Below are 13,931 nucleotides of genomic sequence, written 5' to 3' on the forward strand. Positions count from 1 at the left end.
TTCAACTGTACGGTTTTAAAACTTTTCCCTGAAAATGTTTTGAACCCAGAGTTTACATTCCTACAATAAAAGCATCAGTCTCTCTCATTTGCTCAAACAAATTGGTAAGTTGATGATGGGGGAGATTGGAAAGTAGAGATGTGCTAATGTATCCAGGAACTAGAATTTAAGGTTATTATGAGTAGAGGAAATCAGTTATCCAATCCTTTGTGCCAATAAGGTCTTAAAAGCCTTTTGATTGTGCAGTAAAACACAATGATTCCTTTTACAATCAATCTACTTCCAATGTTACTTCAGATATTTAACACAGAACTCACTTGCAGAAAATTCCATGCTAACTTTTGTTCCAGAATCCTGGAGTGGTTAACAGTACAGGCTCTGAATAGAGATTACCTGAATTTAAGTACTGACCTAGTGTGAAATTATAGCCTGGGCAATATAGCAAGATCCCATATCTACAACAAAACAAAACAAAACCCTGAAATACTAACCAGGCTTGGTGGCATGCACCTGTAATCCCAGCTTCTCAGGAGGTTGAGGCTGGAGAATGGCTTGAGTCCAGGAGTCTGAGGTTGCAGTGAGCTGTGATAACATTACAGCACTCTAGTTCTGGCAACAGAGTGAGACCTTGCATCAAGAAACCCCACAAAACTATGTGAAATTTGTCAAGTCAGCTTATCAATCAAGCCTTAGTTTTCTTATCAGGAAAACCAGTTGTTGTAAGGTTCAAATACATGTCAAGTACTGTGCACAATATCTGCTTTGAAATTCTTTGCCTCCTATCATTTCTTAGCTCAATATAGGGCAAATAAACGAAACAACTGAAATATGTGCATTTATTTTATTCTTCACTAACATTGAACTAGGCAGATCTATATCTCTGAGTCTTCAGCAAATAACATATACAAATTCATACATACACACAACTACATACATGTATTTGTAGAAAATTGAATATTCATGATTTTAAATTTGACAAACACTGTCAGGTAAAAAGTAGACTATTATACTGATTTAACATCTCATTCAATTAGTGAAAACTAGTAATATAGGTATATTTTACATAAGACTACTAAAAATGGGTCACTAACATTATAAATAAGTCACTAAGTTTATAAATCTGACCACTTCATTAGCGTGAGGTGGAATGGAATAACTTCTAATATCATGGAGGGAAACAAGCAAAGCATATAATTCATGTCTAAAGAAATGGATTTATCCTAAAATGGTCAATATCAACACTCAAAGTAATTTTGCCACTTCTACTCATAGCAAATCATTTTTAGTACATTGCAGCTAAGACAAACACTTCTCTAGAAAGTGCTGTTTAGCAGATCCCTCTGTATAAAAACCAAACCAAACCAAACCAGTAGCTGTCATTTACCTTGTACCCAGTAAAAGACAAGAGATTTAAGGTAAGGACATTTAAAGTAAGGACATCTAATCCCATAGCCATGCTAAAATTATCAACACTGGTGATATTAAAAAACCGGGGCAGGAAAAGAAGCCCAACTAGGGATGGTGAATGACAGAGAAGTCAGTGGCTGATATATGAAGAAAACAACAGGAAAAATGATTTTAGTGAAAGGAAACAAAATACCTTCTCTAAAGGGAATACAAAGAGTAAATGAAAACATGTATTATTTATTGAATGTCACTTTTTCCTTTTATATACCTCGAAGCCCTCCTCATGCTGAATGTCTGGAGAAACAGGAACATTATTATCATATTCATAAGATAACATAATGTCTATTTGCCAAAAAAAAACAAACAAACAAACAAAAAAAACAACAACAAACCAAAAGAACCCTAAAATAGTGGTGGAAATGTGGAAAACTAAAAATGGAACTGTGGATGTATTTCAAAAACAACTAAATTTCTTACATGTTTTATAACAATCTCATAAAAAGTAGCATTTTCTAAAATTATAATATTTTACATATGTTAAGTTGACTGGCAATATTAGATAAGATCTTCTGCAACTGTGGTGTCAAAAATCTGATAGCAAATTTGCTGCTCTATTCCATTTGTGACATTATATGACTTGATGAAGCATTCCAGCCATGGATATGAATCTACAAATAAAAAAGAAAATGATATCTAACCATTAAAACTAAATAAATAACTCTCTATATATTTATATAAGCATAATGCTCAGCCAGAAAAATTAACATTTAATTTAGCTTGAAAAGTAAATAAATGCCCTTACCAAATTTATCATTAGTAAACACACATTCCAAAAACACATTGGATTCATGTTATTGTTCTGCAGCAATTGTGACTAGTTTGAATTTTTTTCCCAACAACAGATAAAAGTGATCATACCTGGGGTCTTCAAAATGTTTGATAACAAAGGTAGTGAGCTATCTCACCCCCAATTTTTATTCCTTTTTTCCTGCTGAATGCTACTGATCTCCCTAGGTTTTCTACTTGACGGACTAGAAAGAAATGGAACCTAGACTTCAAATGAGCCCAAGCCCTGACACGAGTCCAGCTAAAACTCAGATCAAATAGCAGGTATAGAGCCCAGGCAGTGCTGGCAGCCACAGATGCCATTTCCAAGCTTTAGTTATGAATAGAGTAAATCTATTTATAACTTTTAGAAAAGGCTCTTACGTTTCTTCAAGTTTGAGTCTCAAAGGCATTTAATATAGCACTTGATAATGGCAAGGGTAAAGCAAGACAGACACTTTCCTACAATGCTGGTAGAATGATAAACAGGTAAAATATTTTTGAAAAGCAATTTGGAAGTGTATATCAAAAGCCTATGAGGCCCACACTTTTTGATATGAAGTTTTAATCTCAGAAATCTATCCCAAAGAATCCAACAGCTAACCCAAATAAAAACTGACAACAAATAAAAGTATTAACGTTAAGCTTTGTTATATATGAATGAGAACTCCTATCATTCTGAAACTGTTACAAAATATAAAGATTGACAAGAGGAAAGTAAAGTCTGATAAAAATAACTTATAAAAGTTAAACTGACAACAGCTAAATTTGCAGCCGAGAAAATTTCTTACTGATAAAAAATTGTTAGAAGAATTAAATTACTGGAATATGATTTGGATCTGCAATTTCAACATAAATAGAAATAATGTCCACAGAAGGAAAACTCAGTGGCAGCAGGTATAATCAGTACAATTTGACCTCAAGAAGATTTAGTTGATTAATCAAATGTCTATAAAGAAAACAATTAAAGCTCATAAAAATTAGTGAAATAAAAATCTTTGTAAAATCTTAACATGCAACAGAAAATTCTCCATTGATTAAACTGGCTAACTGAAGTCTATTATAGGAAATGTTTCTTGCCAATATTTCATCTCTTTTGGTCTAATTTCAACTAAAGTTTGTATACATAAAATACAGCATCAAATGTGCTTGTGATCAAAACTGGCTCTCCTCTGTATTTTTCAAAATATTTTAAAAGCTTTTCATTGTAGGAATTATGATTCATACCTATTTTATCCCAGCCACTGACTTTATAAAAAGTTGGATCATACAGTAATCACTCACTACTTAGTAATTCATCTAGATTTATAGCTTTCAGACTTCTAAAAGTCCACAGATTAGATATATACTAGGTGCTATTTCAAGTAAAAGAAAGAGTGGTATTGTTAAAATATTATTGCCTACCAATTTTTATTCTTGAAGGACAAATCATATCCATGATCATATCCATACTTCTCTGAAGGTCATCATCCACTAGGATTTCTGATGCTGGAATCTGGAAGAATTTATCCTTAAAAAAAATCATACGATAGAAAAAGGAAATGATATTTATCTTTTTAAAGTCATAATTAATACAAAATTATATAAATATTTAATTAGAAATACTGTAGACTATTTCACTCTATCAAGATCGCAGAATTCATAAACTAGAGTGCTGGTCTAAATTCTAAAATCTGATTTACTACTTTAATCTTAAAATAGCTTTGAGATACATATCATCAAGTAAAATTACTTTGATTTAATGATGATTAAAAAACAGGCTATTCTCTTTGTGTAGAGGAAAACAAATCTTATGTTAAGTTTAAAAAATATAATCTATAGTATATATTTATTTAATTAATTATTTTCTCCCCTACTGGATTATAAATTTCAGGAAGGAAGGAATTTGGCTTGCTGTGCTTAGTCTTATATCCCCTGTAGAACAGAACCTGGTACACAGCAGGCATTCAAGAGACATTGTTTCAGGAAAAATAAACCAGTCCACAACTCTATGAAGAGAAGACAACCATAAGCTTCATATTTGGAACCTTCCTGGACTCTGATCTATGTCCTCTTTCCTTGGCTGATTTTAATTCATATCCTTTAGTGGTAAAAACTCTAATCATAATAGTTTTCAGTGAGTTCTGTGAGTCTTTCTTCTGAATTATCAAAACTAAGGGTGGCCTTTGGGACTTCCAAACTTGCAACTGGTGTCAGAAGTGATCCTGTGAACTGCCTCATAGCTTCACAAAATAATACCAATCTCCCTATCAAAGTAACTTCATTTCCTCTAATACGAAATGTAAATGTTTAAAAAGTATGGTGAAATGCTGACTATAAATAATGCCTACATAAAGTGGCCATACTTCTGAATGGTATGGAAAATGACCGTCCCTTCAAATCTCTGTTCCTCAATTTTTCACTATTCAAATATTAAGATTTACAGTGTTAAATCAGAAAAAGAGATACACAATTTAAAATTTATGTGCTTGTATTTATTTATACCTTGAAGTTACCTTAAATTCTTTTAGAAATAAAATAGGTATGAATAAATGTATTAAAATTTAAATAAATATTATATTTTAGTTACAAATATTTTTACTATCTCTGTTACTTACAGAATCCATGAGATATGCTTCTAATACTCCTGTTCCATCATCAAGAGTAAATGTCATAACAAACACGTATTGGAGGGGTACAATACCCAGAACTAGTGAAAGGAAAAAAAGATCAAATCATATGAGCCTCCTATTCCTTATTAAGGTAAAGTTAAACCTGTTTCATGATAGTATATACCTGTATACTTTGTTTACTAAAATAATTCAAGAGGTAAAGAAAAACCTGACACTATCTTCAGGTAGATATTGTCAAAATTGAATTGGAGGACATCAGTGGATGTCCACTGCAGAGCTGCTTGCTTGCTTAGCACATGGGGGAAAATCCCTGATACATTTGGTCACAGATGTCTTCTGTATTGATTGCTATGGTGTGACAGCAGAAAAAAACAGTTTTGTGTTTTTACCTCCACAGATACTCAACCTATATTAAGCTCATTTAGCATGTTCATGTTGGAACAATTCATTATATCTACATAGGGAAAATGTCTCATGATATTATAAGTAAATCTTTTTGATTAAATATCAATATAATGTATCTTTCAAATGAGTTGATGCCTTGATAGAAACCATAAAAAGTAATTCATGAAATGCAACTCATTGCATGTTAGTCTTATGGATGATAAAACTGATATGCCAGAATGTTCTAAAAAATAGCATGCAGTTAAATATATTTTTTTAATGTGCCTCTTCTTGCTTTATATTATAAGCAAAAAGGACATTTAATTATATTTTAAGAGATATAATCGGGTTGAATGAATAAAAATATCAGAATCTGGGATTTCACAATTAGGAAAGATGAGGAAGAAAATAGAAATTAGAGATACTAAATCACATGGGAATTCATAGGTTAAGATGAATATCTTTGTGTTTGTAAGTGGAAGACCCTGTATGTTTGCAGAATGTTACATTAGCTTCCCTCTGTAGAATATTTAATAACAGTAGGCCTAATTAAGGGGGAAAGTTAGAAGAATAAATTAGGACATACAAACATAAATTAGGGTACATAAGAGATATTGTTAATACAGATGAACTGATTTCTAGGTTTCAAAAGGTCTCAATAGGTTAAAACTCTGAACTAAAACCAAGAGGGATGAACTTAAAACCTACCTTGAGTGACTACACACACACACAAATTACATTAAGAATAGGATAAGGAAATCAAGCTTGGTATCAAGAAGTTTATGAGAAAGTAATCTAGGATTGCACCAGACCACAAACAAAACATGAAAATAGCAGTATCACACAACTGGATTAAAAAAGAAGGAAAACACAACTCGGTATACAAATAAATATATAGATAATGAAATTTCAGGCTAGCAGAACCTGACTGTCCAGTTGTAGGGAAATAAATAATGTTCCCTATATTCTGAATTAGCCAAACTATATCTGCAGCACCATGTCCAGCTTGAATGCCAAACTTTTTGAGAAGAGCATTGGTAAAGTGGAATGCTTACTGAGGAGAAGAAACAAAATAGTAAGGCATGTGGGAAAGTAAGAAAGGAAGTAAGGATGTCTGTCTGCTTAAAGTAAGGAAGGCTTGACAGATATTTTTAAATGTACAACATCTTTTAATCTTATAGAAAGGACGTGGGTATATTGTACATAATTTTAGTAGATAGCACTTGGCCCACGTTAAAGTTAAAGGTAGGCAGATTTTGCTTCAATATTAAGAAATGCTTAAAAATTAAGAGGACATGCTGCCTTGCATGTAATGAGTACCCTGTCACTGAAAGAGTTTTAAACAAAGTCTGCATAACCACAGTTAAGAATGTGACATAAAGATTCTTCTTGTTCCAGCTACAGACTTGTGTTGGGTGAGAAGTTTTAACAGTTATTTCTAAAATCCTTTTCAATCCCAAGATACTATGAGCTGAAAAGATTTTTCAGAACCAATATTTATGATCAATGACTAACATGAAAAATTATTATTACAATATGCATTATGATTAAAAAATACTGGCAGATGCTTAAAAGTGACTTTGCAAAGTATTTTAAACATTTACTCTATATTTTTATTGCAATCACTGTGAATGGTTTCCCTTAAGAAAAGTTACATTGTAACTCAACCTTATAGATCCACAAATATTAAAATATAAATCAGTAAGACGACCTTACACACAGACAGTTAAGTGTAGGGCATGGAAATTTAGCTAACCTTCTGCCACAGAAGAAGGAATCCATGATGTTTTATTGACCAGGGAATTTAGATTTTGTATTGGTCTCACACTAGAACACTGCTTACATCTGAAATTAATAAAAGAAAAAAACATAAATTCCTAAGATTAATTTGTTTAATTATAACTTATTTTTTCTGTTGAAGCATGTTTCTGTTTAAAAAACTAAGTCATTAAACAAAAGAGTATTATATCTCCTATATTGTGATTATTTCAAAAGAGAATTATCAAAATATAAGTTTTTTATATAAAGACAATAAAAAAGATAGAATAAGATTCAGAATAAACTCTAAATTGAGAATAAAGGGCTGAGTTCCAGGTCCAAATCTGAATTAGCTTAGCTCTTAATTTCTTTATTTGTTAAAATGAAAAATTTAAAAGATAATAATCTCTAAAGTTCTCTCATTTTATGGCTTTATGAAATATATCTCATAGCCAAAGTATAGCCAACAGAAAAAAAGTAGTCAGGACTAGCAAGATTTTGGATAATTAATATTTTTAGTAAGCATATATCCATAGTTTATAGTTCATGATGCCTAATACCATAGTTACTTTTAAATACATATATAAATCTAAAACTATACAATATACTAAAATTGTACATTATTTAGTACAGATATTTTTACTTATTTTTTTTTTTTAGGCATTCCCAAACATTCTGTATATTTTTACTTATATACCAAGATATTCTAAGTAAGAGTAATTTATTTTTTATTATATATGAGCATGATGTTTATGAGCTGTTGATTAAAAAATGCACTTGAAAACAATACTTGAATAAAAATAAAAATAAAATTTCAAAAGCTCTATGGAGATTCCTTTTAATCTGCACTTAGGGGAAAACAGAAGGTAATTATATTAAATTTTATCTCCTTCTATTCATCAAATACATAGACGTTTCTTCTCTAAAAACAAAAGATAATTGAATGAAAGAATATTATTGCCTAAAAAAAAGACAGTGATATTGATTAGCATTAGACATTGATCAAACAAGTATGGTATACAAATTAAAAATTAAGAGTAATAAGTCAAACTTAAATAATTCATTACTTTCAAGACAGTAAAAAGGGAAATAGAGTAAATTAGGAACATCTAAAAAAATCAATCCAATAAAAGACTGGAGGAAAAAATAAAATAATTTCTAAAACAGGAAAAAAATAGTAAAAATGTAAGCATAAAACAATAAAAAATGGAAAAATATAAACTGAATATATCAATATATTAATAATGAAAACATATCTTAAACTCACCTATTAAAACTAAAATTTAGCCATAAGCTTTTATTTATAAGTGACATACTAAAATAGGATGACCCAGTAACTTGAAAGCAAAGGGATAAGAGTAAGATACTAAGCAATTACCAACTTCCCTCACCCACAAAACCGGTTGATACAATAAAAAATATTAGTAAATGTAAATCTTAAGGTAGATAATAAAATGTGGGCATTTACACAAACCTCTGTAAGAAAGTGATTAAATAGACAAAATTACAAAAGAAATAGAGGTTTTAATTATGATTAATAAACCTGATCTAATGGACATATAGAAAATCCTAACTCAACTATTAAAGAATACACATTCTTTTTTAAAAACACATGCAATAGATACAAATCTTAACATCCACATCTAGGATAAAGCAAAGTGGAACAAATCCCAAAGGATTATGAAATGCATCACACTATTTGGCTAAAAAGCAAAACAAAAATATAAATGAAAACATAGCACCTAAAATAAATGTATGAAAACCTATAAATACACATCTAATAATGTATGTGTTGAAGAAATCATAATGGGAATTATGAAACATTTAGAACTGAATGTCAAGAAAAACACTGCATACCAAAGCTTGGAATAAAGCTATGACTATTTCCTTAGGGGGAAATTATAGACAAATATAAATATTAAAATATATTAAACATTAATTAGGTAAGTGAGGTAAGCACTTAGTTGATAAAGTTTGAAAAAGAAAAACTGAAGAAACCTATAGAAAGTAAAGAAAGACAAAGATAAGAGCACTAGTAAAATAACAGACAACATCAATATGAACAAAAGCTATTTGGTTTGGCAAAGAAAGATCAAGGAAAAAAAGACTGAAGAAACAATAGGAAGTATATTCAACAATAAAGTACAGACTTAAAAATCATCAAAATACTATCAACATATGCCAATAAACTTAAATTTAAAAAATAAATTTAATAAATATTTTTCTAGAAAAATTTCATTAATAAAAAACCTTAAAAAATATATAACTGATAAAGAAATGCAAGCATTAGTCTTGTCAATAACAGCAAAAAATCAGAAAAAAATCTCCAAATATGTTGAATTTATTTGGGAATCAGAAAAGAAGATTATAACAAGAAATGTACAGCTATGGCAAGCCTCATATGCATCTGAAAAGGGGAGGTTAAAGGGAAACTTTTATTGGCAAAAGGAGAAGTTCACGTAAGCTACTTGGAAACAAAGTTCATTGGTTTTGGAGACTCAAAGCCAGAACTGGTATCAGTTCACTGGTGGAGATGTCTCTACTGGGCAGGTGTCCTTTCAATAACATCTGAATTGCTGCCATTCTCAAGAAAGAATTTCTCATGGGATTATTTCAGAAAGTCCTTGAGACAGCCTTTCACAGACATGCAAACATGAGCTCTCCCACTGTGTTCTCTCCCAGCTGTAGTCTGTTTGGATCTGAAAAAAGTGATTATATCCTAGTATCTGTAACTTTTACATCTAAATTCTACTTAAAAAGCAACAGTTCAGAGAAATTAAGGAAAGCTTTTTAAGGTTTTGGAAAATATTTTGGTAAAATATGTCTATATTAATAGTATTAAAAATCTATAAAAAACAAACCATAAAGTTAGAAACGTACAGGATATGTAAGTATGGATGTAACTGACAAAAGATTAATATCTCTAATATAGAAAGAATTCTTACAATCTATCATATGCATGCACACACACATGGACCAAAATAAGAGATCAACAACCACAAAGGAAAAGATAAAAGATGTGAACATAGAATTCATGGAACAGGAAACCTAAATAGCCAATAAACATGAGGGCTGCTTAAATGCACCAGTCATCTAGAAAATACAGACAAAAGCACCACAGATACCATTTGATGCTCATAAGAAATTACAAATTAGACTAATATCAAGTATTAGAACTTGGTGGAAATTAAAATTTTTATACACTATTGATGGAACCATAAATTGTTAAAACTATTCTTAGCATTTTTCTACAAAGCAAAAATTATGCATACCTTCTGATCCAGTAGTTCCAATTCTAGGTAAACATCTTAGTGGTAACTTTCAAACACTTTTAGCAAGGACTCACAGTAAGAAATTCATTTTATATCATGTCCTGGTATACACATGTATACACACAATTGAAAGAAAATTTAGGGAACAACACTGATTTTTACTATAAAATGTTCTCAGTTATCCATTCTATTCCTTAATACATGTAAGTTGGTGCTCAATAAGTTTCCATTGAGCATTTAGTAACTAATAGAATAATAAAAATAAAAATTACTCTTAAATAGTTTTTAATTCTAAAAATTCCCCAAGTTGAAAACATACCCATAGTGATATGCTTTTCCTTGTATCAGAAATGGTGCTGAGAGGTCCAGGAGCTCCAAGTCTTCATGACCAGATCTCACAGGAATTATACTATGAAACTTGTTTGAAAGTTTGCAGATTTCACTGAGTGTACCTCCTATTAAAAGAGAATAAATAAACCCTTTTGTGCAAATATGACGTAAGCAAAATGGAATACCTATTAAGTAACAACGTGAGGTACAGTAAAAGACTAAAGTGATTGTCAGATAAAGACAACGAAAGTCATAAATTTAATTATTTAATACAATTATTGTGAAAAATATTAATTTGTAAACTTAGATCCTAGGCACTGATTAGAAAAATCAATGTACAAAAATGCTGAGGCTTGAATAAAATATAAAGCCTATGAAATTTAAACCATTTTTTCAAATTTAAACAAATTGTGTTTTATGTAAAAACATTTTGGTTCAAATAACCAAAAGAGAATGTAAGCTGAAAGCCAAAGCATGACAGGATTCTCACTAATAAATTTGCTGTATACTATTAATGTCTATGCAAATTTAGTATTGAGTTTGAAATAAATCTTTTAAACTTTTAGGTCAACATTAAATTTAAATATAGATACAAACAGTAGTTTCATGTAATACTAACTCATATGTAGTATTTGTTCATTGGGAGTAGTGTTTTTCCTGGAAAAATAATCATACTTCCCTTAATTCTATGACAGGGTAAGCATTCAAACCATCAGGGTGGCTGAGAAGTATTGCCCAATGGTGCACCGTTATTAGAAAGCAGTGTCGTCTTTGAAACTCAAACCTACTAATACCTTTTCCAGTGTATTTTTCACTTAAATTGATAACACTTCCTCTCTCTAGAGAAAGGGAATATGATTAAAAAAATACCTCTGTGTATTTACTAAAAATTGGGCAGAATTTGTAATGTTAACATTTACTGGTGAGGGAGAGAGACACACTTCTGGCATAGTAGAGTAAGGATTTCTAAAAATATACTTTTCCATAAAGCAATAAGAACATGAACAAAAATTGTCAAAATAAAACTTTTTCAGAACTCTAGTAATTGCCAGCAGCTTGCAACATTCTCAGCAGTGTTTTTTCCAGAAAATTGTCTCAATCTTGGCAAGAACAGTGAACTAGGTGACATTTTAACTTACCCTGTTCCCACCTTTCTTTCTCTAGTTCTTTATTAGCAGGAAACCACCATACTGCCACGTTACACTGCAGTTATATCTAAGCTCATCTTGATCTATATAAGGCAATCCTAATCAAAATTCCAGGAAGCTAAATTTAGTTATTGACAAACTGACTCTAAAGTTTACATGAAAAGGCAAAAGATGCACAGTAGCCAACACAATATTGAAGAAAAAGAACAACATTTGAGGACTGACACTACACTACTGCAAGACTTACTATAAAGCTTTAATAATGAAGACAGTGTGGTGTTGGCAAAAGAGTGGATAAATAGATCAAAACAGAATAGCGAACACAGAAACAGATCCACAGAAACAGAGTCAACCGATCTTTGACAAACAAGCAAAGGCAATTTAATGGAAAAGTGTATGTACAGTCTTTCCAAAAATGGCACTGGAAAACTGGACATTCATATGTAAGAAAATAAGTGTAGATACAGAACTTATATTCTTCACAAAAATTAACTGAAAATGTATTACAACTCTAAATGTAAAATGAACACTCTAGAACTTCTAGAAGATTACAGAAGAAAATCTAAACACTCTGGAAAAGATAAAACCATAGACACAGTAAAAAGATCACTGGTTGACAGAGGTTTGGTTATGAAGAAGGACGACTAGGTAGAGTACAGGAGATATTTAGGGCAGTGAAACTGTTTTGTATGAGGCTGTAATGGTGGGTACATTATATCCTGCATTTGTCAAAGCCTAAAGAACTATAAAACATAGGAGTGAATTCAATGTAAACTATGGTCTGTCCCATTTATTTATTTTTGTTGCTGCTGTGATTGCCTTTGGGGACTTCTTCATAAACTCTTTGCCCAGGCCAATGTCTAGGAGAGTGTTTCCAACTTTTTCCTCTAGAGTTCTAATAGTTTCATACCTTAGGTTTAAGTCTGTTATCCAGCAGCCAAAGAAATAGTCATGAAAGTAAACACACAACCTACAGAATGGGAGAAAATTTTTGCATCCTATGCATCCGATAAGGGACTGATAACTAGAATATACTTAGAACTCACGAAAATTAGGAAGAAAAAATCAAATAACCCCATTAAAAAGTGGGCAAAGGACTTGAACAGAAATTTTTCTAAAGAAGACAGAAGAATGGCCAACAAACATATGAAGAAATGCTCAACATCTCTAATCATCAGGGAAATGCAAATCAAAACCACAATGAGATATCACTTAACCCCAGTGAGAATGGCCTTTATCAAAAAATCTCCAAACAATAAATGCTGGCGTGGTTGCGGAGAGAGAGAAACACTCCTACACTGCTGGTGGGACTGCAAACTAGTTCAACCTCTGTGGAAAGCAATATGGAGATACCTTAAAGCGATACAAGTGAATCTACCATTTGATCCAGCAATCCCATTGCTGGGCATCTACCCAAATGATCCAATGACACTCTACAAAAAAGACACCTGCACTCGAATGTTTATAGCAGCACAATTCATAATTGCAAGGCTGTGGAAACAGCCCAAGTGCCCATCAATCCAAGAATGGATTAATAAAATGTGGTATATGTATACCATGGAGTACTATTCAGCTCTAAGAAACAATGGTGATATAGCACATCTTATATTTTCCTGGTTAGAGCTGGAACCCATACTACTAAGTGAAGTATCCCAAGAATGGAAAAACAAGCACCAGATATATTCTCCAGCAAACTGGTATTAACTGAGTAGCACCTAAGTGGACACATAGGTACTACAGTAATAGGGTATTGGGCAGGTGGGAGGGGGGCGGGTATATACATACATAATGAGTGAGATGTGCACCATCTAGGGGATGATCATGATGGAGACTCAGACTTTTGGGGGGAGGGGGGGGAAATGGGCATTTATTGAAACCTTAAAATCTGTACCCCCATAATATGCCGAAATAAAAAACAAACAAACAAACAAACAAAAAGAAAACTATGGTCTGTATAGTCTATATAGACTATAGGTCACATTAAAATAGTGTCAGTTGCATTAGATGAGTCCAATAACTTGGCATGAATATCAGTGGCTGTTGCTGAAGGTCCTTGTATTCTAAAAATGACTTTATAGTCATACAGTTTTCTTTGGTTCATCTCTAAGTCCAAGTCAGCTTTTGATTTTGAAGGTTCCTAAGCAGAGCAGTGCCATAGTGCAGTTAGATTATACCCCCGGCTCATGTTATAATAC

General features: G+C 31.7%; 1 protein-coding gene across 2 annotated transcripts in view; it reads right to left on the bottom strand.

Annotated features, from left to right (window-relative positions):
* Window positions 1–827: 827 nt before the first annotated feature.
* Window positions 828–13,931, bottom strand: part of POT1 (protection of telomeres 1) — a 105,069-nt gene continuing 91,965 nt past the window's right edge. For both annotated transcript variants that reach the window (XM_012789097.3, XM_012789096.3), the window contains exons 14-18: window positions 10,578–10,713; window positions 6,985–7,073; window positions 4,830–4,921; window positions 3,637–3,742; window positions 828–2,075 (exon numbers count right to left, since the gene is read on the bottom strand). In XM_012789097.3, coding sequence (XP_012644551.1) covers window positions 1,963–2,075; window positions 3,637–3,742; window positions 4,830–4,921; window positions 6,985–7,073; window positions 10,578–10,713 — 536 coding nt within the window. In that variant the 3' untranslated portion in view covers window positions 828–1,962. The remainder of the gene's footprint in view (window positions 2,076–3,636; window positions 3,743–4,829; window positions 4,922–6,984; window positions 7,074–10,577; window positions 10,714–13,931) is intronic.

The sequence above is a fragment of the Microcebus murinus genome, chromosome 9, assembly GCF_040939455.1.
Source record: "Microcebus murinus isolate Inina chromosome 9, M.murinus_Inina_mat1.0, whole genome shotgun sequence".
Classification (NCBI taxonomy): domain Eukaryota; kingdom Metazoa; phylum Chordata; class Mammalia; order Primates; family Cheirogaleidae; genus Microcebus; species Microcebus murinus.